Source organism: Myotis nattereri, assembly GCF_964212035.1.
Source record: "Myotis nattereri genome assembly, chromosome: 16".
Lineage (NCBI taxonomy): Eukaryota > Metazoa > Chordata > Mammalia > Chiroptera > Vespertilionidae > Myotis > Myotis nattereri.
The window spans coordinates 18,021,646-18,047,742 of NC_138091.1; the positions used below are offsets into that span (position 1 = coordinate 18,021,646).

The window sequence follows — 26,097 nt, forward strand, 5'->3', positions numbered from 1 at the left end:
TTAAAGAAAAATATCCACCAACACTTGTGTTGGAAGAACACTCGTTTGTCAGTTGAAACCATTGGTTAGCAACAGATAGAGGCGTTCAACAAAAATCAACAACTTACTCAGTGAGGCTCAACTAGCTATGTGGAATTTACTACACAGAGTATTGTATGTTTTATTAGGAAGGAAACTGTGTACTACATCCTTTAAATAGTAAATTTGATAATAAACATGTATCTGTGTGCGTGTGTCTGTGTGTGTGTCTGTGTGTGTATGTGTCTGTGTGTATGTGTCTGTATGTGTGTGTGTGTCTCTGTGTGTGTCTGTGTGTGTATGTGTCTGTGTGTGTCTGTGTGTGTCTGTGTGTATGTGTCTGTGTGTCTGTGTGTGTATGTGTCTGTGTGTGTGTCTGTGTGTGTATGTGTGTATGTGTCTGTGTGTGTGTCTGTGTGTATGTGTCTGTGTGTGTATGTGTCTGTGTGTGTGTCTGTGTGTATATGTGTCTGTGTGTGTATGTGTCTCTGTGTGTGTCTGTATGTGTCTGTGTGTGTATGTGTCTGTGTATGTGTCTGTGTGTGTATGTGTCTGTGTATGTATGTGTCTGTGTGTCTGTGTGTCTGTGTGTGTGTCTGTGTGTGTGTGTCTGTGTGTGTCTGTGTGTGTCTGTGTGTGTATGTGTCTGTGTGTCTATGTGTCTGTGTGTGTATGTGTCTGTGTGTGTATGTGTCTGTGTGTGTGTGTCTGTGTGTGTCTGTGTGTCTGTGTGTCTGTGTGTGTGTGTCTGTGTGTCTGTGTGTGTGTCTGTGTGTGTGTGTGTATGTGTGTGTGTGTTTCCCAGAGAGCCAGCTGTTAAATACTTACCAGCACACCCCTGCCCGGAGCTGAGCACATTCCTTCCCAAAGTGCATCCCTTCTCAATGCCCAGCAAGCCCAGGCGTTTTAGGGTCTGGACACTTACAGCTGACCAAAGGCAAATGGAGACGGTGGCATTCAGAATAGAGAGCAGCAGTCTGCCCGTGGGCAAGCCCCCTTTGCTCTCCAGCCCTCAGTGTCCCCATCTGAGGAGTGACCATCCTCTGAGGGCCCTCCCAGCCTGCACATCTCTGACGCTCGGAGGCCCCCGACGAACCTTCTGGATCATGACGCTGTACATGCCCATGGACTGGAACCCCCGCGTGTAGTAGAGCATGTTCGCCCAGCCCAGGGCCATGGCCAGCACGAGGCAGGCAAGGTACTCTTTGTAGGCAAACAAGTACAAGAAGACAGACAGTATCACAAGCACAGCCTGGACAAAACTGTTCAGGAGACACAGGAGACAAGGGCCTTACTTACTGCTCAGCGTCAGGGCAGGTAGGCAACCCCCCCCACCACCACCACCACCACCACCTCCCTTTAAACCCTGAACCGGCACCCTGGGGGCTGATGCTGAGGAGATGGGTAAGGCTGCCCAGACCCGTCAGACTGGGCAGTCTGGGGCCAGCAGGGGGCTGGAGCAATGGACTTTTAAAAGCACAGATCCCCCAGGCCCCACCAGATCCTGGTTCAGAAGACCTGGAGAGCAGCCCCGGAGGCTGTACGTATTGAAATCACCACATGATTTCTTTGTTAAACCCCTCTATGATTCTCACATAGATTCATAGCGAAAGGGTGCAATGGGTAATTGCATTTATAATCAAAATGATAAACGCTGACAACATCTATACTTATAAGCCAATCATAACAAAAGTATCCTCAAACCTACTTTTTTTTTTTTCTTTAAAAGCATGGACCAACCTGGAGATGATTATGCTAAGTGAAATAAGCCAGTCACAAAAAAAAAATAAATACTGTATGATTTCACTGATACGATGTCCTTAGGGTGGTCACATCCATAGAGACAGAAAGTAGAATGGAGGTCACCAAGGACTGGGGGGGGGGGGCAATGGGGAGCTGTTGTTTAATGCGTGTAGTGTCAGTTTTGCCAGATGAAAAGAAATCTGGAGATTGGCTGCACAGCGTGTGATCACTCAAAAATGGTTAAGGTGGTAACTTTTATGCTATGTGTATTGTCCCACAGCTTAAAATGTTTGAAGACCCACATATCCCAAATGTACAAGATCAAAACCCACTCCTAAGCAGTGTGTGCACCATCAGTAACTCGGACATCTCTCGCTTAGAACATCAGTCCGCACCGTTAGAAAATGACCGGTTAAAGCTAGGACACGGGCCGCCTTGTTTTTCTCGTGCAGTGAAAAGCAAGTGTTTGGGTGATGGGTGGTGCCTTTGGCGCTGAAGGGAGGAAGCACATCCACACCTTTGCCTACGCTAACAAAACAACCAACAAGCAGAAAAGCATGGCCATGCACTGGTGCCTTTTGTCTGCACTGGAACCATTGGCTGCCTAAATGGTTTTTCTCTGGAATCACCATACTTTCCAAAGGGGACAAACTCTCATGTGACTTGCATGGGGGGGTGGGGGGCAGCGCCGCCCCCCAGCCATCCTTCACTGCAGTGTCTGGGGGCCCCACCTGCCCACAGGGATGGAGAACCCGGTTCACGCCTCTGGCAGGCAGGTACATCCTGAATGAAACACCTAGGCAGTTGGAAACATCGGGCCAAGCTTCCAGGTCCTATAGACCCACCCTCCCGTAGAACTCAGAGCAGGAACTTCAGGGGCATCCGCGCAGTGAGGAAGCCAACATTCCTCAATGCTCGCTGCAGGTTTAATCAGCCTCTGCTCAATCAGAGACAGGACCTCCACACAGGTCTGGGCTAGGCTCTCTGGCAAGAGCCCAGTGGTAGCCAAGCCTGCACTGGCAGGAGGAGAAGATGATGGAGAGGCTGGGACTGGCGTCAGGACCACTGAAGTTCCGAGTGACTGTGAGGGACTCACTTCCCTGCTCTGGGCCTCGGTGTCCACACCAGCAGGTGAGACGCAATGACCCTCAAATACTCTCCAGCTCCCATCTGCCAGGGTCCAAGATGGTACGTCTAGACCCCATGCAGCTTGGAGGCCCCGGGCTGGAAGCCTCCATCAGAAGGCAAACAGCAGGGCTGAGCCTCTCCGTGCCTTCCCCCAGCTGCCTGCCGCCTGGGGCTCTGTGGCAGGGTGGAGTCACCATCCCTGCAGCCAGATGATGGGCACTGTCCTCGTGTTTTCTGGGCCGCTCTCTGGGCATCTATGTGTCTCCCTTACCAGAAGTGAGCGAGGCGGCCCCTGCCCACGGGGGTGTGGCAGAATGGCCGGGACAGGGTGACACGGCAGGGCAATTGTTTCAGAGGGACACAGCAACCACCAGATAGGACCTCAGCCCTGCCTGTGAGGTGGCGACGAAGGGGACGGACCCACTTACAAGACGAAGTGAAACCAGGCGTCCGAGAGGATGGACTGCAGGTCGGAGGGCCTCAGCAGGAAGATCGCGATGCCCTGAGGCCAGAAAGCAAAGAAAGGCCTCAGCCTCCGCCTGCCTCTCAGGGGGGGGGGTCTGAGGAAGGGGGTGTCTCCCCAGGACTGAGACTCAGTGTGTGAAGGCCCAGCCAGAGCCCAGGTGGGGGCTACTGAGGGGCCCTGTGGCTGGAGGACAGGTGAGCCCAGGTGCAGGCTCCTCCGATCTTTGTGTATCTCTCACCCTCACCCTCACGCCCACCCCAGAGCCTGCAAGGCAGCACAACGTGTAGCTACCTGCCAACCCTTCAAATACAGGGATGGCAAAAGTAGGCGAATAATAATAATAAAGAATACAATAATTAATAAATATTGATACAAGAATCAGCTCTGTGTTTCAAGTGCTCACAACGGTGGACCTACATTTGCCCGCCCCTGTATAGTCTAGCTTCCACCTTGGCGCCTCAGTTCATACTGTTCCCCATGCCCGCTCGGTAATGGCCTTCTCCCCCATGTCCTCAGGCCCACGCCTACCATGGTAAGTGCCATCTCTGCACTCAAGCCTTCCCTCCTTCCCCTGCCCCCAGTAAAGGTCGTCTCTTTTCCTCTGAGCACTGGTCTGAACCCAGTGCAGGGCCTTTTCACAGTCTATCGCAGAGTCTAGAAGTTTGTGTCCCTCTGAAATCCCCTACCAGACTGTGAGCTCAAAGAGGACAACTTTCCCTCCTTACCACCTCCCCCAGGGCCCCACATGCGATGATGTTCCGAATCTACCTGTTGACTCATTGGATGGATGGATGGATGGATGGATGGATGGACCAATCAAGTGATCAATTGATAAACAGATGGAAGGACAGAGGGTAAGGATGAATGGGTATTCAGATGAATGAATGAGTGGCTGGGTCACTGAGAGAGGGCAGGTGATTGAATGGGTAGACAGAGAGGAGAGGAAGATGGGTTGCTGAGTGGTTGGGGTGGGTGGATAAATGGCAAATAGAAGGACAGAGGAAGGAGGGGTACTTAGATGAAGTAGGTAAGATAGACTTGCTTATTTATCTCCACTTTGTAACTAAGAAATCTGAAGCTTAGAAGGGGAATGGCTCCCCAGAGCCCCCCAGCAGTAATGGCCGAGCAGGGTGGGATCAAAACGAAGCCTGCTGTCACCTGCCTGCATCGCAGGCCAGTCGGGAGGGTCTAGGGCCCACTCACCTCCTTCACAGAAATGCACATGGCCCAGATGAGCACGAACATCCTCCCCAGGAGCTGCAGCCACCCCATCTTGTGCGTCAGGGCCAGGGGGTGCGGCAGGGCCTGAGAAGAAGGGGGAGGAATGGATGGTGCAGGATGGGGGGGGTGAGGAGGGCAGGGGTAGTGCCAGCTCTGGAGGGACCTTGCAGAACCCTCAGCCTGGGCCAGAAGCCAGCAGGGAGCCCGATCTCTGTACAAGGCTAGAGGAGGGATGGCAGCCCCCACCCCTGCCTTCCCCACCCACGCTGGGAATCCAGATCTCCACAGGAACATGCTAACAGCCCTCACACCTCCTTACAGGAACCATCCATATTCAGACACTCACAGGACCTCATCACAGTCCTCAAATAAAGCTGAAACTCTGCCGAAACCGGTTTGGCTCAGTGGATAGAGCGTCGGCCTGCGGACTGAGGGGTCCCGGGTTCGATTCCGGTCAAGGGCATGTACCTGGGTTGCGGGCATATCCCCAGTGGGGGATGTGCAGGAGGCAGCTGATCGATGTTTCTCTCTCATCGATGTTTCTGACTCTCTATCTCTCTCTCCCTTCCTCTCTGTAAAAAATCAATAAAATATATTTAAAAAAAAAAAAAAAAAAAAAAAAAAGCTGAAACTCTGTGCCCGGGAAATGCATGGAAACTAAGGCTCCCTCACTGTCCCACTCCCATATCCTGTGGCCCTCATCAGAAACACACCATCAGCTTTAGATTTAGACAGAGCCTGGGCTCTGGGTCTCCTAATTCTCTAGTTCTCCTCCCAACATGGGTCAGCCTGAGGCTGCGCACCTGGGGCTTAGCCCAGCTAAGCTCCGGAGACATATCAGTTCCCTAGAAACGTGAAGGATGACAATTAGGGAAGTCGAGGAAAATCTCGGTCTCTCTGGGCCTCCGTTTCCCCATCTGCACACGGGACAGCTCCAGGCTCCTGCAGCCCTGACCACCCCATTCCCCACCCCACCCCCCATCAAGGGGCCCACGTACCTCCTCCTCCCGGGGTCGGTAGTAAGAGATGAGCGTCAGGGTGATGTTGTAGAAGAAATAAAAGAAGAAGGACAGGAAGAACATGTACTTGGCAAACTTCTTCCACTTTATACGCAGCAGCGTGTGCAGGGGCTCCAGGGTCAGCATCTCGTGCCGGTTCTGGGGGTACACACCACCGTCACCACGGAGACGGGGAGAGGACCCACAGTCAAAGGCCCCCATTTCAAAGGAAGCGCTGAGACAGCGCTGCCCTGCAGGGGGCAGTCATTACGTCCAATGGGCTGGTTCGGCAGGAAATGTCAGGAGAGTAATTTCCAGCTCCCGGGGCTCCTTGCCAGTGGGCCCAGGCAGCAGCCAAATGCCACAGGAGCTGGGCTCCCAGCAGGAGCACCTGCTGCTCCCTGGGAAGCCAGGGCTGGGAGGGAGAAGGAGTGTGACTGGGGGTCTGGCTCCAACTTAGCCCCTCTTCAATGTGTAACCTGAGGAAAGCCCCTGAGCCTCTCTGGTCCTGCACCTCCTCATCTATACAACTGACATCAATCAAACTGCCCTGCCCTCGAGGCTGCCTGGAAGGTCCATGAAGAACCCAGACAAGGCAAGCTCTGGGAAGCATGGTTCTTGATAAAATGTAAAGAGTGAAGATCCAGTCTGCTGCTTCATGTCCCCCCAAAGCCAAAAACTTCTCACTGCTGATCCTCTCTCTTCCCCTCGCCGCCCCTTCTTGCCTCCTCCAGGGAGGTCTCCCTGACTGCCAGAACTATGCACTCCCTGTCCCTCACATGGGGCCATGCTTGAGGGAAAAGGGAATTCTAAGCACGGCCATAGAGAATGAGTAGGGTGGTGGGGGAGAAGATCAACACCAGCCATCCCCACTCCCACCACCATATCCACACTGCCCAGGATTCTGGGGCCAGGAGACCCTCACCCAAGGAACCCTGGGAACAAGTGAACCCCACACAGGCCCTGCCATATTGTGCCAATTCTGTCCATAAGGCAAAGAAGTGGGGGATTGCAGATATGTCCAGCTAGTAGTCTCCCCAGTGTCCCCAGAGCCCACCCTCCCCCCGTGCCCTCCCCCAGCCCCCTGGGAGACCCACATCAATGTTGGTATTGTAGACAATGATTTCCAGCACCGAGTTGTCTGTTGTGGTATCTACGTTGGTGAGGTCGTAGAGCGAGGATGATACGGGCCCATATGCCCAGTCGGTGAACTTCCTGGACAAGCTCCGGAGTCGCTTCTCCTTGATCTCACGACTGAGGATGTACTTCAGGATCTGGGGACAGGAAGTGGGACAACTGTCAGCCACAGGATGGAGCTTGGGGCCCAGAGAGCCAGGAAGAGGCTCTTAAAACCCAGTTCAGTGAAGAATCTGGGAACTGACAATTACGAGAGATAATTTCTGTTTGGCCTGGATCTGAGAAGAAACGAGAAGTTTTTCCAGCTTCCCCATCCCACCCTCAATCAAGACCTGCCAGCTGAGGCTCACTGCTCTGGCCAGACACACAGAGATGCAAGGCACCAGCCTTACAGAAAGGCGGGGTACCCCCTCTAAGTCAGTGATCCTCGAACTCTGCTGCATATTAGGTCACTGGGGAACATTAAAAAGTCCCACTCCACCCTGGCTGGTTTGGCTCAGTGGATAGAGCATCTGCCTGAGGACTGAAGGGTCCCGGGTTCGATTCCGGTCGAGGGCACATACCTCAGTTGCAGGCTCAATCCCTGGCCCGGTTGGGAGGCTCCCAATCAATGTGTCTCTCTCACATTGATGTTTCTCTCTCTCTGTCTCTCCCCCTCCCACTGTCTCCAAAAACCTATATAATAAAAACATAATATGCAAATCGACCATCCAGACAACCATCCGGGACCACACTATGACACCGACTGGCGCCAGGCCAGCCAAGGCAGGTGCAATATGATTGGTTGGGGGCCTGGCCATCTCCCCATGATCGCCCACAGAGGGAGGCCCAGGCCACTGACCCAAAGGCTGCAGCAGGTGGGCAGGGCCTCCCTCTGCCAGGGAAGCCCGGGTCCCAGGTGCCGGAAGGAAGCTGGTGCCCACAGCCGGGGGAAGGAAAGCCTACTCTTGCATGGATTTCGTGCATCGGGCCTCTAGTAAATAAACAAATACATACATAGTCCCACACTGCTGACTGACTCAATCCAAATCCCTGGAGGGAGCCCAGGCATCTGTAGCTTGTAAAGCTTCCTGGGTGGTTCCAAAGGGCAGGTCAGATGGGTAGCCTGCTCTCCAGCTCACTACTCCCTAAAAGCTGAGTTTTGGGGGTACCCTAATACCCTGGGGGCCAGGGCTTCCCAAGGCACCAACCCAAGGCCCAGGAGGAGGGACCTGTTAAAGAGGACAGTGTCAGAGCCCTGATCTCACATGAGACAGTGGGGTTCCCATCTCATCTCACGCGGGAGCCTTGTCTGCACAGCCCAGGCAGAGAGCTCCTAGGTGTAGCAGAGCTCGGGAAGTACGTCTCAGCGCTGCGGCTGATGCAATGGTGTGAGCACACTCCACCATGACATGCTTCCTCGGCACACCAGGAAGTAGCAACGCCCGCCTGAACTAACTCCTAGAGCCACGTGCACAGTGCCCCAGACTTTCAGCCATTGGTCGCCTATAGCAACGTGTCTCCCTCTGATTGGTCGCCTATAGCAACGTGTCTCCCTCTGATTGGTCGCCTATAGCAACGTGTCTCCCTCTGATTGGTCGCCTATAGCAACGTGTCTCCCTCTGATTGGTCCCCTCATGCTATATATACCCCTGTAGTTCCACAATAAAACGGATCTGCGTCACTGAACCTGGTCCCCGGAGTCGTGCATGCAGATGCCCTAGCGTGTTGGGGCTCCGTCATCCTCACCCCCAAGGGACCCCTGCTTCACTAGGGACAGGACAGGTCTCCCCAAAGTCAGTGTCTGTGTCTTAAGCACAGAAACAGAGGAAGCGGGGGGGGGGGGAAGGGGGGGGGGGAAATACACAATTCCTCCTTTGTCAAAGCTGTTCTCCATTCCCTCCTCCCCCAACAAGACAATGAAAAGGTCCCTTGTGGGACCAGCCCTGACCACTGCACCAGGACCCACGGCCCTCGGGGCACCCGCTCCCCACCCCCCACCTTGATCTCAGACCAAGCACGGCTCCAGGCACCAGGAGATGTGAGCCCACCCCAGCTCCAGTCTCCACCAAGGCTCCCAGGCAAGCCTCGAGTTTCACGGCCGCATCACAAGCACAAAGGCCAGAGCAGTCATGTGCTCTGCTGGGCTCTTGGCTCTGAGTTTCAACCTGAGGGGCAGGCTGGGATGTCTCCAGAGCGGGACTAGCAGCCCATTGGCTCTGGACCCAGAGCAGCCATTCTGGGGCTCCTGTCCTCCTGAGAGGCTGAAGGCCCCCAAGGGTCAGACACTCAGCCACACTCAGCACCTGCCACCCAGGAATCCTCAGCCACAGGCATCTGAGATTGTGTCCTACAGCCCTGAGGCTCCCCCACGCTGGCCCCAGAGAGGGGGCTCCCAGAGCAGGAGATAGAAGAAGCACGGAGTATGAGGGACGGAACTCCAGAGGGTGGGCCCGCGCACTGCATCTCAGTGGCTCTGTGTGGTCATCAGAATAAACCCAGCTCGGGCCACAACTGCACTTCCGAACCTAAGAAGTTCCCCCGCCGAGGTGTGGCCTACGGGGCCCCGGGCTGGCGGATGGTAGAGTGCCTCCTACCCTCCCGCCTGCCCCCAAGCCCCACCTCGGCCTTGCCCATCTTGGCGGCCAGCTGCAGCGGGGTGAGGCCGTCATTGTTGCGCATGGTCTCCAGCTCCCAGTTGCCACTCCTCAGCAAGATCATGTCATACATGCGCTTAACGAAGTCATTCTGTGTCTTAAAGTCTTCGGCCACCGTCACCAGCGCATGTAGGATGTTGTTGCCCCGTGAGTCCTGCGAGGTGATGTCTGTCTGCTCGTTCTCCATCAGCAGCTGCACGATCTCGGGCTGGTTGGTACATGCTGCCAAGGCAAGGGGTGTCTCGCCTGGGGGAGGGAGAACACTGGGACTCAGGTCTCTCATGGAACAGAGTGGTGTTCCCCAGGTCCCAGGACTGAAGCCCATATCCTGACCTGCTCAGTAGGATTGACCCCTGAGGCTTCCTGTCCCTCTCCCCAGCTCCCCTTGTATGGGAAGAAACTGAAGCTAGATCATTGCAATAACCCCTTTTATTAAACACACCAGGCATTTTCCTACCTCAGGGCCTTTGCACAGGCTGTTCTCTCTACCTTTAATGCTGTTTCTCAGATATCTGCATCACTCCCTCCCTCACTTCCTTCAAGTCCTTGTTCAAATGTCACCTTTTCAATGAGTCACCCTAACTGTCCTATTTAAAATTGAACTCGCCCTAGCTGGTTTGGCTCAATGGCTAGAACATCAGCCTGCAGACTAAAGGGTCCCGGGTTCGATTCCAGTCAAGGGCACATGCCTGGGTTGCAGGCTTGATCCCTAGTAGGGGATGTGCAGGAGGCAGCCCATCAATGATTCTCTCTCATCGTTGATGTTTCTATCTCTCTTTCCCCCTCCCTCCCTCTCTGAAATCATAAAAATAAATAAATAAAATTGAAATCCACCTCCTTCCTGCCCTAGAACTCGTTTTCCACTTCTCCTGCTTTACTTGTTATTTTTCGATGGCATTTATCATTTTCTAACATGTTAATTAACGTTATTTACTGTGTTTATTATTGATGTTCTCTTTCCCATCTAGAATGTAAGTTCCATGAGGGGAGGGACCTTGGTTTTGCTCACTGATACATTTCAAACACCTAGAACAGTACCTTCTGTACAGTGAGTGCTCGAGAAATATTCAAGAACGAAGGCAGGGGACTCACACCTGGTCACACCGCAAGCCCGGGTCAGAACCAGGACGGGATAGCAGGTCTCCTGCGGCTCACCTCCCAAACTCCGTCCTGTCCCCTTTCTTCATCCCACCCCCCAAATGTTCCCCAGCACCGGCGTCAGCCAGACCTGATACTGGGCAACGGGCTGGACAAGACCTGCCCTCAAGGCCACCCAGACCCATCTAGCCCGGCTGATGCAGGAACCACCCAGGAGAGGAAACAGGTCAGTGGTTGTCAGTCAGTCAGGGCTGGGTGGGGTGAGAAGCAAGGTTGACTACAGGACAATTGTACCAGGACAATTCTTGGTGTGACGGAGCTGTTTGTTTCCGGCCCTAGCCTGGCGGCATGCATTTGTGGACAGTGGGAGAATTTTCATACTCTCCCTGTTGACTCCGCTTGCAGTCCTGAGGCACTGAGCACGGGGCACAGAGGCTGAGCGGGCAGCCAGGACGCCCACACCAGTCCTCCTACCCTGGGCAGCTCATCCCCCGCCCAGAGCCTTCTCTGCGCCTGGGACCCAGGGCTCTGCTTGCTCTCCCTCCCCGGGGTGCCTTCTTAGACTCTCCCCGACTGCAGGCTCGCCACCTCCCCGCCCGCCCTCTCTGGCCCAGTTCAGAAGGGTCGCCCCTGCCCCCACACTGGACCAGGTTCTGCTCTCGGGGCAGCTCAGAGCCGGCCTCCAGCCCCCAGCCCCTAGCGCCTCTGGGGGCCGAGTCTGTGGGGCGGCCCGTCCCTCCGCCCTCCTGCCGGACCCCGAGCCCCAGCCCCAGCCCGGCGGCGGCACCCACCGAAGTAGAAGCCCTCGTGCTGGTACTTGGGGTTGAAGAAGACCCCCTTGGCGTGGGCGTTGACGTCGGCGCCGGCCGCGATGAGCAGCGCTGTGAGGTCTCGCTGCCGCCGCTCGATGGCGATATTCAGCGCCGTCTGCCCTGCGGACAGGGTGGGGTGGGGTGGGGGTCGGGGGGCGCTCAGGGCTGAGACCCTGGTGACGCCCTGCCTGGCCTCCTTCCCACCCTCCACGTAACTGTGGCGAAGTAAGCCGCCTGTCTGGTGTTGGTGTCGCCAGCTGGGGGCACGGTGCCCGCGGGATGCAGTTTTGCTTCTCGTTCCGCGGCAGCGCAGTCTCGCTACCACCCAGGAGGGGGCGCTCCAGGACCAGGGCAGGGGCTCTGCATCCAGTCCCCGCGCTGAGGGCCTTCCCAGAGTGGCCTGTAGGCCCATCGGGTGAGTTTAGCAAGGCTGGTGGGGCCCGCTCAAGGCCTGCTAAGCCGGGTGAACCTTAGAACCTGAGCCTAAGGGCCAGGGGAGTCAGCAGGTGCGGAAGCAGGGAAGTGGCATGACCCGAATTTGGGGTTTAGGACGTGTGCATTTTTTCTGGCTGCAAAACTGGAGGAGGTCTTAACAAGATCCCAGACTTATGTGGAACTCTGCTCGGTGGAGCCAAGAGCCCTAAGAGAAAGAGCCCTCAGGTGGTCTGTGGGGCTTGGGGAAGAAGGGGTGTCTGGCCTGGGAACTGGGTGACTGGTGCTGGTGACTGAGGCACGGAACAGGGCTCAGGAGCAGGGAGGTGGAGAAGGGACATTAACCCTGTTGGTAGAGCCTTCAGAACCCTCGTGTGTGTGTGTGTGTGTGTGTGTGTGTGTGTGTGTGTGTGTGTGTGTTGGGGGGGTGGGGGCTGTATTTCAGAATGTCCCACCAGAAACAGCATTTCCCAAAGAGCTGCTGTCTTGCCATACATAAAAATAAATTCCTGGTGGGTTAAAGAACTAAGCTTTTTTTTTTTAATTGGAAAATTTGTTTATAACTAACCTTTTGGTACAGAAAACCTTCTTAAGCAAGATCCAAAATGCAGAAACCATAAATAAAAAACTGACATGTTTGCTTACATAAAAATTAAATATTTCTGTATTTTGAAAGACATCTTAAAGAAAGTTGAAAGGCAACTGGTAGGCCAGGGAAAATATTTGAGACATATAAAAGAGACCATGTATTTTTTTAAAGTCCATAATATATTAAGAGCTCTGCAAATCAATAAAAAGACAAACAACCTAAAAGGAAACAAGAAAAGAATATTAAGAACCCCTCAGAGAAGAAAATACACATCGGCAATAAAGAAACTGAAAGATATTCAGAATCACTGGTAATCAGGAAAATGAAAATTTGAACCAAATGAATTATATTTGAGCCTAATGAGTTAAAGACTTTTTAAAAAAGGATTAGTGAAGAGTATGGAGAAGGAGAAGCTTTGTATTCTTTTGTGAGGAGAGAGTAAAGTAATACTTTTTGGTGGCAAATTTGTCAAGTATTCTAATTTTTTTTTTTTTAGAGAGAGAGGAAGGGAGAGGGCAAGAGAGATAGAAACATCAGTGTGAGAGCAAAACATAGATTGGCTGCCTTCTGCACGCCCTTTACCAGGGATCGAGCCCGAAACTCAAGCATGTGCCCTGACTAGAAGTCGAGCCAGCAACCTTTCAGTGCACAGGATGACACCCAATCAGTTGAGCCACACTGGCCAGGGCAGTCACCATTCTAATTTTAATGTGAATGCCTCTGGACCCAGAAAGGCCAGTTCACAGTCTTTCCCCTAAAACTCGTGTTCGCTGTGCACAAGGTCATAGAGAAGAGTGTGCATCGAGACGTTCTCATAACAAAATATTGGAAACAACCTGGATGTCTGTCCACGGGAAAAGGGTGAAACTAGCCACAGTACAGTTATACTCAGACTAAGCAGGCAAAGAGGAGGCAGACTTTCATATTCTGGCATGAGAAGGTGTCAAAGATGTATAGTTAAGTTTAGTACAACTTATTTATCACTGCTCTGCGTTAAATAAGTAGATAAATGAATAAATAGTTATCTATTTGTATGTGCACATACGCACATATGTCAAAAACCTAGGAACGTCCTCAAAGCATACACCCCATACTAATCATCTCTGGAGAAGAGAGTGAGAAACAAGCAAAGCGTTCCTCTTTAACTTAATTAAAATATTTGAATGTTTTACAATGAAATTCTATTCACGTACTATTTATGCAATTAAAAATAAATTGCTATGCCAAATCTCACTGATGAATATCTAGAGGTTCATTATGCTAATATTTCAAATGTATGCTTAAATTTTTCAATAAAAAATTTAATTAAATTGCTTTTTTCAAAGTAAGTCCCGGAAGGCCTCTGATAAAATGCTAAAAATAATATTTTAAAAGATGTCATTGTATCCTCTTAGCAGTATAGAGAGGAAATATCAGCCTCTGCCAGATGGGGAAACTGAGGCTCAGAAAGGCCAGTTGATGCCCAAGGTAAGGAAAAGTGCTACTGTTGCAGTCCCTGGTGCAAGAAGTGCCTAGAACAGGGGAGGGAAGGTATCAGCAGCTACCATCAGGAAGAAGAGTAGGGGAGAGGGTTGTGTCTGGGAAGACAGGGGTAAATGGTTCTTCCCACCATGCAGAGAAAGACAGGGTGCCCACAGCCCCCCACCAACCCACCAGCAAGACATAGATTCATGACAGAAGAAAAGGACAAGGGGAGGCTGAGAAAGGAGAGAGGCAGGATTTGCAGCCAGGACAGCAACGCCTTAATAGAGAAACTAATCCTCATGTAGTCACTCATTCAAAACGTATTTATTAAGGACCTCTGATGTGAGACCCCAAGGGCATCAGAGGATCCACTATGGGGAAGGCAAAGTCCATCCCTGCCCTCAAGGAGAACATGCTGCTAGAAGTAGGAGTCTGTACGTCCCTACAAGACTGACAAGAAGAAAAGAGGGCCTGAAAAGGGAGACGATTCAGGACAGAGAAGCTTGAGGCACTGGCCTAACCCTCCTTGGCTACGGGGCTAGTATCAACTCCCTAGTGACAGGCTGAAACATTATATAGCGCATTCCCTTTCTTTCTTTGCTGTGGCTACCAGGGAACTCAATGTGCAGTTCTGCACTCAGTTGCAACAATATTCCCTGACTTTCCTCTCTTCCAAATGGATAGCTTTTAGTTTTTCATAACCCTTGACTTTTTTTATGTAACAAAAACTCTTTTGAAACTGTGCAGAGTTTAAATAAATAAATAAATAATGACTTTATCCCATGAGAAAAAGGTAAGGGCCCAACCTAGACTCCCACCTGCAAAAAGCTGAGACGTTTCGTGCCCCTGGCATATCAGTAAGGCAGCATCCGTAATCCTTGAGCCCAACATTTTTGCCACAAGCATCTCATTAGATCCTAACGGGATGTTTACTGACTCCAAAGATTCAAATGAGGATCCACCTTACTGATTATTCACAACATATTTCCTGGGCAGGGAAACACTACCCCAGGGGGTCTCCTTGCTCCTCCCTGGTCCATCTGAGAGAGAAACCACAAAATTGAGACCCAACTGGGGCAGTTGATAATAATGACAGTGATGACACTAATAGTTGCCATGTGTTGGCCCCGCCCAGCTCTCTAACCTCATCTCCAGCTTTCTTTCTCCATCACTCCAATGTACCTAGTTCCTTCCTATCTCAAGCCAGTGCCCTTGCCTTGGTCTGGATCCCTCTCATCAGACAGACCTCGGGTCAAAGGTCACCTCTCTGACCATCCGCCCTAAAGTTGCCCATCCCCAGTTACTTTCGGTCACATTAACCTCTTTCATTTTATTTTCAAAGCATTTTCTATATAAAATTACCTTCTGTAGAGCCATGGCCTTCATCTGTCATGTTCGCCACTGCACCCCGGTGCCAAAAACAATGCCTGGCATGTGGTCGGTGCTCAGTTATTTGCCAAATGAAGGAAGGAAGAGAGTGCCGAGTGCCACGCCATGTGCTTTGGGCTTTCAATGATCTGTGTGGCCTGGCCGTCACCCACTGTCTGCACACCCCTCCCCCAGGCAGGTACCTTCGTAGGCCTCCTCGGTATACTCGGCGTTGATGAACCTGTCCAGAATGCCGTTCTCATCGGCAAAGGCGAGCAGGATTCTCACGATCTCCTTGGTGTTGGGGTTGATGTTCAGCAAGGCCTTCATCAGGCAGGTCTTCCCTGTGTCTGAGGCCGTCAGCTTGTGCATGAGGAAGTCTGCAGGCAAGATCACAGGGTGGAGCTGCAGGAGGGGCCCATAGGAGGGGAGCCCAGGGTGTGGGAGCTGCAGCCTCAGACCTCAAGACCTTGTGCATGGCCCCTGCTAGCCTCCCGGAGCCTACACACCCCCACTCTCCAGCTCCTTTGCTGGCTCCTCCTTCCCAGAGGCCCAGGAGAGCCTCATCTTTCATTCTTTGGCTTCTTCACCCTCTCCCTGGCAGGAGGCAATCTTACCAGTACCCATGGCTTCCCACTGTCTAGAAGTAGACAAACACCCTGAAGTCTCCAGCCTGCCCCTCCTGGTAGCCTTACAAATAGAGCTCAATGACTCACCCTAAACTGCTTCTCCCCTAGTCCCCTCGACAGCTTGGGCTCCACCATCCACCAAGTCACCAGTGGCACCACCCGACTCCTTCCTCTCCCTCACTGCCCACGTCCTTGCGTCCTGCCAGCGTCGCTGCCCGAATGCTGTTCCCCTCCCTCAGCCCTCCGCTGGGGTCCTAACTCCACCTGGACAGCAGCCTCCTCCAGCTTCACCCCCATCCTCCAGGCAGTAGCCAGACCATGACCCTCACCTGTCTAAGCCCCTCCATGGCTCCCCATTGCCCTCAGAGTCAGGTTCAAAGTCCCTAACCCAGCACTCAAGGCTCCTCACATGCCAGCCCCACGGGTCGGTGGGAGGGAAGCTGGACAGCAGGAGCCAAGCAGGGACCCCAGCCCCGCACCCTCTGCCAGGGCCTGGCACTGACCGGGCATGTCCAGGTTGCGGCGCCTCTTGCAAAGCTCCTGCAGCTCCACCAGCAGCTGCACCAGCTCCTCCACGCAGCCCTCGGACACAGCCGCAAAGAGGCACTTCTTCAGCCGCTTCTTTTTCCGCCTCTGCTCTTCTTTGGCCAGGTTTGCACTGAGGCCAGAAAAGGTTTCCAACTCACCACACGTGCACCTCCACCCCTACCCTCTCCTCGTTTCCCACCAGAGCTGCCGTGCCTACACCCCCAACTGCACCCCCAACATCTCCGTGTGCTGTCACAGTGCCTGGGAACCCCTCCATTCGCACTCCAGGCCCCTGGGATCCAAGGAATCAACGCAGTCTCCCCTCCTAATCCAAATGCAACCACATTTATCAAAATGCGTATTTGGATACACACAGTAATGAATAGGAAGGGTAGCTGTAATTACCTTGAAAGTATGGGATTAGGGGAAGGAACATTTCATTTTCATATTTTGTGTTGTTTGAATGTTTTTATCTACCCCTCCCCGCCCCCACACTCCAAATAGGCAACCATGGTAACGCGTTGACGGGTAACCTTTGTGTGTGTGTGTGTGTGTTCTTGCAAAACGTACACTTGTTTGGTGTTTCACCACCATCCTCCAGGCCATAGGCAGACCATGCATTTTAAATTTGCATACATGGTATTGCATGAAGTTCCCCTTGCGCTGCCTGCTGTAATGGATGGGTATTACTTTTACAGCTTATCAAGTGTAACACTCCCCTCCCCCAATAAATTTCCTACACATCACAGCCCTGGGCCCAGGCATTTGTCCCCGGCCCCAAGAATGGTGGCTTTTTTCTCTTTCCTTCAGGGTTCCAGTGCCTGTCCTCCGGCATCTGCCTGGTGGGCACTGGGAGGCGGGGAAGGGCAGGCTCACCTGGGGCTGTTGGGATTGGATGGGGTCTCTGTCGCATCATCCTGAGGAGATTGCGGGGAGTCCATGTCATCACAGTTGCCAGAGAGGCTGGAGGGGAGAGGGAAGAGAAGGAAAGGGGGTGACTTCAAAGACGAACCATGTTAGCACGCCACAACCAGGCCTGGCCATGTGGCCCAGGGCCAGTCACTGCCATCCTCTGGAGCTGAGGGCCAGCCGGGGCAGGGGGCTGGGCAGCGGGTGGTACTCACCACTGCCGGATGTTGGAATCCATCGGCTTGGAGAAGATGGGGGGAGAGGTCTTGGCGACTGTGGGGTTGGGCTCAAACCCTTCAATCTCCAGGAAGAAGTGCGCGCTAGGGGACAACCAAGCAAGGCCATTAGAGCGGGGGCGGGGCCTTTCCCCTTGCGGGTCCTGCAACCCTGCTGCCAAGGGTGCGGCCCTCTCCCCCAGTTCCATGCTGGACTCCAGGCCTCACAGCAGCCCTGAGAGGTGGGTATTGTCCTCTCACCCGCATTTCATAGGAGGGCATGTGGAGGCTCTGACGTCACACAGCTGGTAGGTGGCAGAGCCTGGATTTAAAGCTGCTCTGGGTGACTTCTCACTAGAAACACTGGCTGGATGAATCCAGTGGTCTCTGCTGGGGTGGCCTGCCACCTAAGGGGGGTTTTCCTGTCTGCAGCTGCCTGCAGGTGCAAAGGACTCAGCAGGGATGGGGAACATGCCAATGGGAACTAATTCCTCCATCCCCACCCCTTAGCCCCCACCCCCATTGCCCCGCCCACCTCAGGTCTGAAGCTGAACCTTCGGAGAAGTCCCAAGACCCTGAGATGTACAGGGGCCTTTCTTGGCGTTACACTGGCTGCTCAGGTACAGTCCCCACCCCACACTCCACCCCCTTCTATCATCTCTCATGCTGGGAATCCTTGTCAGGAAGGAAAATTCAGGAAAGCACTTTGGAAGTGGAGGTGGGGAGCAGTGGAGGGTGAGGGAGGGGCCCGCCTTCAGACACACCCACAAATGCAGACACGCATGCTCTCAGAACCCACAATCACACACGCAGAGACACGCCTTCTCGTGACAACCAGGATGGTGAGGATGAGGCTGAGGATGACCTCGGTGGCAGCAACACCCCCACCCATGGCCGCTGCAGTGCAAGTGCTGGCTGTGCCCTGGCTCCGTGCCCTGGCCTGGACTGGGCCTCCTGACCAGGTGGCCTCTCTCCTAAGCATCTTTGCTGCCTGCCTCCCTCCCAGGCCTAGAGGATCAATACCCAAGACCACAGAAGAGCTCCCAAAGTACAGTCCCAGTCATACCAAGTTCAAGGGAGGAGAGCAGAGGAGGGATGGTGGCCCCATTCTACAGAAGGGGGAACCAAGGCCCAGCATGGAGAAGCCACTCATCCACAGTCACCCCTGAGCATAAAAGCCAAGTTAGTCAGAGAACCTGACTCCTCACGTCTAGCCTCGGGCTCATGCCACTCTCCATGCTGCTCTGCTCTCCCCTCAGCCCTCCGGGTCTGCTTCCCACTAAACCAGCTCCAGGAATTAGCTGCAGAGGGAGGCACCCAACACAGCTACCCCTGGGGTGGGGCAGGCAGGAGGGAGACCCAGGCCTAGCCTGGGGAATCCCTCTCCTCTCCTCTCCTCCAGCCACAGACAAGCCTGGAAGGCTCAACTAATCCAGAAATGGGTATAAGTGGGGTGGGGGCAGTGTTGGTTGATACATTGGCCCTCACCTTCCTGTCTCCTGCCCACCAAGAGGAACCTTCTGGCCTGACCTAAAATCATATCCTTCTTCAAAAAAGAAGACGAAGGAGTAAACCCCTGGCTGGGATCCTAAGGCCTGGGTTCTATTCTGGCTCTGGCTCTGCCTCTGCCTCTGCCTCTGCCTCCTATGTGACCCCAGGTGGTCTCTTGCCATCGCAGGGCCAAGTGTCCTCACCAGGGTAGATGACCCCTCAGGGCTTGTAGTCTGGATCAGGGGAACGCTGGGGTAATCACTTATGGACTGTCCAGGTGAAATGGGCATCAGAGGTCATCGAGTCCAAGCACCATTCCCCTGCCCCCTGCAGTGCCCCCACAATAGCCACCCCAAAGCTATCCCTGCCTGTCTGGGCTCCTCAGCAGTACATTTACTCAACAAATATTTGTTGAGCACCTATAATGTGCCAGGCACTGTTCTAGGAACTGGGGATATACTGGTGAACACTTGTGCAAAATCTCTCTCCTCACAGAGTTACTGTTCTAGTGGGTTGGCCGAAACTGGCTCCAATGATCAGGCCAGGGCACAGCACAATGAGGCCATTGCTTTTCTTTTTTAATTGACTTTTAGAAAGGAGGGGAGAGGGATAAAGAGATAGAAACATTGATGGGAGAGAAACATCAATTGCCTGCCTCCTACAAGCCTCCCACCAGGGATCAGGCCCGCAACCCAGGTATATTCCCTGCCTAGGAATCAAAGTGGCAACCTCTTGGTTCGTGGGCCAACGCTTAACCACTGGGCAACACCAGCGAGGCAGCCATTGCTTTCCTTGATTTAAATAATGCACTATCCTTCAGCTACAAGTTTCTCAATGCAGAAACTACAGTTGTTTTATCCTTGATTCACCAGAACCCAACACTGGTCCTGACACTCAGAAGAAACTAAATGGATGAACAGGGAGATGGATAGGCAATGAGTGAAAGATAAATGAATGAAAAGAAGAATGGCTGGTGGAATAGATGGACAGATGAGTGGATGAATGAATAGATGGATAGATGCTGAATTCATGAATGGATGAAAGGGAGGGAGGGAGGAAGGGAGGGAGGAAAAAAGGAAGGAAGGAAAGAAGGAAGGAAGGAAAAGGAAAGGAAAGGAAAAGGGAAGGAGGGAAGAAAGGAAGGAAGGAAGTTAAAAAGGAAGGAAAGGAGGGAGAAAGGAAGGAAGGAAGGAAGGAAGGAGGGAAAGAAGGAAGGAAGGAAGGAAAGGAGGCTGAGGACTTAGTTGGGTGCATAAATATGTGAATAGAGAAACTGGTGAGCTGGACTAATAAGCAAACAGACCAACACAACCTTACCCTGCAAATGCTGTTTGGAGGTTGCAACCCTCAAGTGACCCCCACTAGGCTCTCAGTTGCCCGAAGTCCTCACCTCTCATTCTCAGTTTTACACAAGAAGCTGGGGAGAGGTCCTTTGGCTCTCCTCCACTCCTCCTCCTTCTCAGGGCCTCCTCCCAGAGCCCACAGGGGTCTTAAGAACGGTCCAGAAAACCAAATCATGAAAGTATCTATCCACTCCAGGCCTGGAGACTGAGGGCCCGAGGGCAGGGAAGGAGTGTGTCCTCATCTCAACGCCGTGAGGTGTTCTCACTGATGCTGAGGGACTGTGCTGAGCCAACAGGCTGCTTACTCATCAACCCACCCACTCCTCTCCTTGTCTTGCCTGCTCCTTCACTGACTCACCCCCTTACTCCATAACTATGAGTATGCTCTGCATAGGAAACCTGGGGGCAGGAAGGGAAGAGATGACCTCTCGAGAGGCGCTGACCTCAGAGATCTCAACCAGAGCTAAGACATTGTCCTAATAACTAACTGTGCTACCTGTTCAGAGAGACTATAGGAGCTCAGGGGAGGAGAAGGTCCTCCCAGTTGAGGACAGGGATGGGGAAGGTTCTGTGATCTGTTGGGTGAGATTTGGGCAGGATCTTGAAGTGGGCCTGTGGTTTGGGAAAAGCCCTGGAAGCAGAAAGAGCAGCATGAGAGAAGCACCTGGAAGGGAGGTAGGGGCTGTGTCTGAGAAAGGAAGTCTTTGGGGGCTTGGAAGGAGAGTGGTAAGAGCCAGGATCTAACTCCTGGGGCAGGGAGCTGCTGGACCATGAAGGCCTGTCCCAGGCCTATCCTACTTGCCACCGCACATGGCACCTCTCACCCTCCATCATGAGCAGATGGCAAGGTCTTGTGACATCCTGGCTCCTGATCGGCAGCAGGTGCTGCTTGCTTATTTCTACCTTTGGCCCAGACCAAAGGGCACCACCTGGATGTTGTTCACACAGGTGAGCAGGCAGCTCTGCGTTATTTCTCCTGCATTTCTGCCTCTTTGAAGGCAAAGAGCTACTCCCTCAAGCAGCCCCAGGGCTTGGAAGGAGCCTGTCTCCCTGCTTTGTCCCAATAAATGCCCAAGTGCTCTGAGCGCCAGGAGGCCAACTCCTCCACAGCCTTTATCAGCCTCATCGCTGTCCCTGGGCATCACCTTGCCCAGTAAGATGGTCACCGTGCCAGCTACTCACAGGAGTGGCATGCTGGTTCAGGAAAAAATCTCTCCCCGATCTAGATTTCTTGATGCCTTCAATTCCACCACTTAGTTCATATTTCCTGAGTGGTCACAATTGCCATCTTTATTTACATATAATTTTTCTTTTTCTTTCTAGACCTGAGGAGCTCTCTCCTCAGTTCTGAGGGAGATGCCCACATTTTCAGGGTCTTGGGAGAAGCAGGCACACATAACGGCTCTTAAAAGGCCTTCCGGAAGGAGAAGGGGCCACCACGTCCTGAGAAAAAGGTCACATCCCACACCCAGGCCCTTGGCTGATTAAGGCCGTAGGCAGAGCAGAGCCTAGAGTTAAGTTCACGAACAGGCATGGGTTCAAAATCACAGCTTGACTGCTGGAAGAACCTGGGATTTTCCTGAAAACCTGTCCTCAATCCTCTGAGACTCAAACCTCCTGTTCCATGCCTATCCTACTTGCCACCGCATATGCCATCTCTCACCCTCCTCTGGGAACATGAGAGGGAGGGGGAGGGGAAGAGAGGCAGGAGGGTGATGGTTTGGGGCTTGGCTCAAGGATCTCTCTGCTCTTACTCAGACAAGCCCACCGAGATCCAAGCTGCCCATGGACCTACTGAGACCTATCTGATCTCCATGTCTGACCTCTGAATTTTCTCTCCTGTGCTCCGGGATGGAGCTTCCATCTGGATGTCCCATGGGCACCTCTCAGCCAACATTTCACACCTGAACTTGGCTTATTCCTCCTGACCTTGCCCCTTTTCCTCTGACATGCCCATCAGAGATGGTCCCATCATCCCTCCAGGTCCCCCCATCAGAAGAAGGGGATGTCTTTTGTTTCTCATTCTCCCTCCCCTTCCATAGTTGATCCTGTGGACCCCATGATCATAATACCTCTCTGATCGGTCCCCTTTTCTCTACCCCTAACCACCCAGGCTCAGACCTCACCACCTGGACTTCCCAACAGTCTCTCCTCCAATCCGTCATCCATGCAGATCACCCAGAGTATCCTTTCCAAAATGCAAATTTCGCCATGCCCTTCCTTTCACACCAAACCCTCTGTGGCTCCCCACTTAGTTTTGTCCACTCTCCTTAACCCACCACCAAGGCCCAGCCCCAATGGAACTCATCTCCTCAAACTCCCCCACCCACCCAGCACTTCAGCCACATGGGACTCCTCACTGGCCCCTGCCCCAGACCTGATACATAGGAGACTTCAGTGATTATTACTCCAACCAACATAAGGGAAGCACCAAGCTCACCTCTGGCCAAGAGTGGGCCTGGGACAGGGGCAGAGGAGGCAGGCAAATGGGCCAGCCTAGACCAGTCGGCCCACCCCAGGGCCAGGGGAAGCACAGCTGGGGTGGAGGAGGGGCATTCAGGTTTGAGGGGCAACAAATAGGCCAAGGGGGTCGGGGGACAACAGTGGAGGCAGCTCAGGGGCCAGGTGTGACCCTGGAGAAGTACTTTCCCTGCTCCATGTTCCCAACTGGGAAGCGGTCAAAACATCCTAGCCCTGCCCCGTTCCCAAGGGCCCTGTGGAGTGTTGATGACAATGAAGCTCAAGGTTACAAAAATACTATCAATGCCAACATGTGCTAGACCAGGGGCGGGCAAACTTTTTGACTCGAGGGCCACAATGGGTTCTTAAACTGGACCGGAGGCTGGAACAAAAGCATGGATGGAGTGTTTGTGTGAACTAATATAAATTCAAAGTAAACATCATTACATAAAAGGGTACGGTCTTTTTTTTTTTTAGTTTTATTCATTTCAAACGGGCCGGATCCGGCCCGCGGGCCGTAGTTTGCCCACGGCTGGGCTAGACACTGACTGCGGGTCAGGCACCGGGCTGAGTACTTGGATGGCACGATCCCAATTAACCATCATCCTATGAGTTGGTGCCATTGCTGGTGTCCCCATTACACAGGTGGCGTTAGGGTGAGTGACCTGGCTGGGCACACAATGGATGTGCATGAAAATAGTACCCAGTATGGGGTCCCGACCACCTGTAATGTCAACCCACCTTTTTCCCCTTGTCTCCAGATGGCTCCAGCAATCCCTTACCTTCCCCGGGAGTCTCCCTATAGGTTCCTGCCTCAGTGCCCCCAGACACGCCCTTGATGATTCCAGTCACACTGACCTCCCTGGCTCGGACCCCTGAGTCTACGACAGTGATGGCGAACCTATGACACGCGAGATCATTTTTTTGGTTGATTTTTCTTTGTTAAATGGCATTTAAATATATAAAATAAATATCTAAAATATAAGTCTTTGTTTTACTATGGTTGCAAAGATAAAAAAAATTTCTATATGTGACACAGCACCAGAGTTAAGTTAGGGTTTTTCAAAATGCTGACACGCCGAGCTCAAAAGGTTCGCCATCACTGGTCTACGACATGGTTTCCCCGCCCACCCGGTTATACTTCGTTGGGCACCAGGCCATCGCAGATGAGGCTGAACCTCTCCGGTCCAGCCCAGGCAAGGGCTCCCTGAGAGTGAGCACCAGGACTCCCGCACAGCACCCAGGCCCAAGCCTCCCCGTCCTACCTCTTCTTAGTGGGGGTGATCTCCGCTGGCCGCTTCTCCTGTAGGACGACTTGGTTCCCACTGGTGACGGTGGCTTTTCTGCCCATGAGGGGCACCATCTCCTTGGGGTGGGCATTCATGGCTAGAACACAATCACAGCGCAGATGCTCGGGTTGACTCAGGGGCATGGAGCTTCAGGGGCTTCAGACTCCCTGGGGCCCTTGCTTATACCCCTAGGATGGGGAGCTCACTTGCTCCCTTCCCAGGCCACCAACCGCTCTCAGGGACAGGGAGACTGTCCCTGAAGCTGCCCCTGCACCCTGATCCCTGATCCCTGCTCCCTGCTCCCTGCTCCCTGCTCCCTGCCCCCTGCTCCCTGCCCCCTGCTCCCTGCTTCCTACCCCCTTCTCCCTGCTCCCTGCTCCAGCCCCCTGCTCCCTGCTCCCTGCTCCCTGCCCCCTGCTCCTGCCCCCTGCTCCCTGCTCCAGCCCCTGCTCCCTGCTCCCTGCTCCCTGCCCCCTGCCCCCTGCTCCCTGCCCCCTGCCCCCTGCTCCAGCCCCCTGCCCCCTGCTCCCTGCCCCCTGCTCCCTGCTTCCTACCCCCTTCTCCCTGCTCCCTGCTCCAGCCCCCTGCTCCCTGCTCCCTGCTCCCTGCCCCCTGCTCCTGCCCCCTGCTCCCTGCTCCAGCCCCTGCTCCCTGCCCCCTGCCCCCTGCTCCCTGCCCCCTGCCCCCTGCTCCCTGCCCCCTGCCCCCTGCTCCAGCCCCCTGCTCCCTGCTCCCTGCCCCCTGCCCCCTGCTCCCTGCTCCCTGCTCCCTGCTCCCTGCCCCCTGCTCCAGCCCCCTGCTCATGTCCAGCCCCACCAATCTCTGGGTGGGTTGCTGAGAATAAGCTCTGCTTTCTCTTGTTTGTTTGTTTGTGTGTGTGTGTGTGTGTGTCCCCGTCCTCACCCGAAGATGTTTTTCCATTGATTTTTTTAGACAGAGTGGAAAGGAGGGAGGGAAGGAGGAGAGAGAGAGAGAAACATCGATGTGAGAGACACATCGACTGGTTGCCTCCAGCTCATGCTCCGACCAAGACTGGGGATCAAATCTGCAACTCAGGCACATTCCCTTGACAGGAAATCGAACCCGAGACCCTTTGGTCTGCAGGCCATTGCGCTAACCACTGAGAAACACCAGCCAGGCCAAATGCTGTTTTCTCAATTCTCATCTCGGATTTTGTGTTCAGAGCTCTCCATGACAGAACAGGACTTGTTTACCTCCTTTGCTCTAGACCAGCAGTTCTCAACCTGTGGGTCGCGACCCCTTTGGGGGTCGAACGACCCTTTCACAGGGGTCGCCTAAGACCATCGGAAAACACATATATAACTACATATTGTTTTTGTGATTAATCACTATGCTTTAATTATGTTCAATTTGTAACAATGAAATGGGGGTCACCACAACATGAGGAACTGTATTAAAAGGTCACGGCATTAGGAAGGTTGAGAACCGCTGCTCTAGTGTGCTCCTAATGACACAGCTTCAGCCCCTCTGGTTTCTGGATTTCTCAGCACCTGGTGGTCTCTGTAGCTAACACACTGACCAGCTCTCTCTTGCCCACACAAAGCACAGTGCAGCCAGCCTTGTGTCTGTCTGTTCGCGTGGAGGGAGCAACTGAGGAGGCAGCCTCTCCGTCCAGACCTGCTTTATTGACAGTCAGTGTGGCTGGATTGCGCGCTGGTGGGAGGGAGATGCTGGAAAGAGGGGCCGATGCATCTTCTAAGGAGACCGGAGGAAGGACAATGCCAAGGCCAGGGGTCAAAAAGTTGAGCCAGTGGTAAGGAGCTGGTGTGGTTGTTCATGGGGAGCCCCGATAGCAAGAGGCTTGGGAGCAGGATGGGTCAAGTTGTGAGGACTGGACGCCAGCCAGGTGCTGTGGCAGAGCCCCAGGGCAGCGGGGGACATGGGAAGGCCCCTGGTTACATAGGAGACAGCCACCTTGGAGAGAGCAGGCTGCGTGTGGGACGGGGAGACCAGAGGCGGGGGCCAGGGGAGGCTGCTGTGGGGGCCATCAGGATGGGAAGGGTGGGCTGGCCATGGGAAAGGGTTGTGTGGGCAGGAGGTGACTCTGTAGTTAACGGGGGCCATTCTCAGCTCGAGCAGCACTGAGGGAACTCCCTCGGAGT

The 26,097-nt window shown here is 53.6% G+C and overlaps 1 protein-coding gene across 2 annotated transcripts in view; it reads right to left on the minus strand.

The window, feature by feature from the left end:
* TRPV3 (transient receptor potential cation channel subfamily V member 3) overlaps positions 1-24,069 on the minus strand; it is a gene marked incomplete at both ends in the record, with an annotated part of 29,755 nt that extends 5,686 nt beyond the window's left edge. For both annotated transcript variants that reach the window (XM_081110565.1, XM_081110566.1), the window contains 12 exons: positions 1,115-1,280; positions 3,318-3,391; positions 4,559-4,660; positions 5,575-5,733; positions 6,672-6,848; positions 9,313-9,593; positions 11,237-11,377; positions 15,314-15,490; positions 16,243-16,397; positions 17,144-17,230; positions 17,392-17,496; positions 23,951-24,069. In XM_081110565.1, coding sequence (XP_080966691.1) covers positions 1,115-1,280; positions 3,318-3,391; positions 4,559-4,660; positions 5,575-5,733; positions 6,672-6,848; positions 9,313-9,593; positions 11,237-11,377; positions 15,314-15,490; positions 16,243-16,397; positions 17,144-17,230; positions 17,392-17,496; positions 23,951-24,069 — 1,743 coding nt within the window. The remainder of the gene's footprint in view (positions 1-1,114; positions 1,281-3,317; positions 3,392-4,558; positions 4,661-5,574; positions 5,734-6,671; positions 6,849-9,312; positions 9,594-11,236; positions 11,378-15,313; positions 15,491-16,242; positions 16,398-17,143; positions 17,231-17,391; positions 17,497-23,950) is intronic.
* Positions 24,070-26,097: the final 2,028 nt, after the last annotated feature.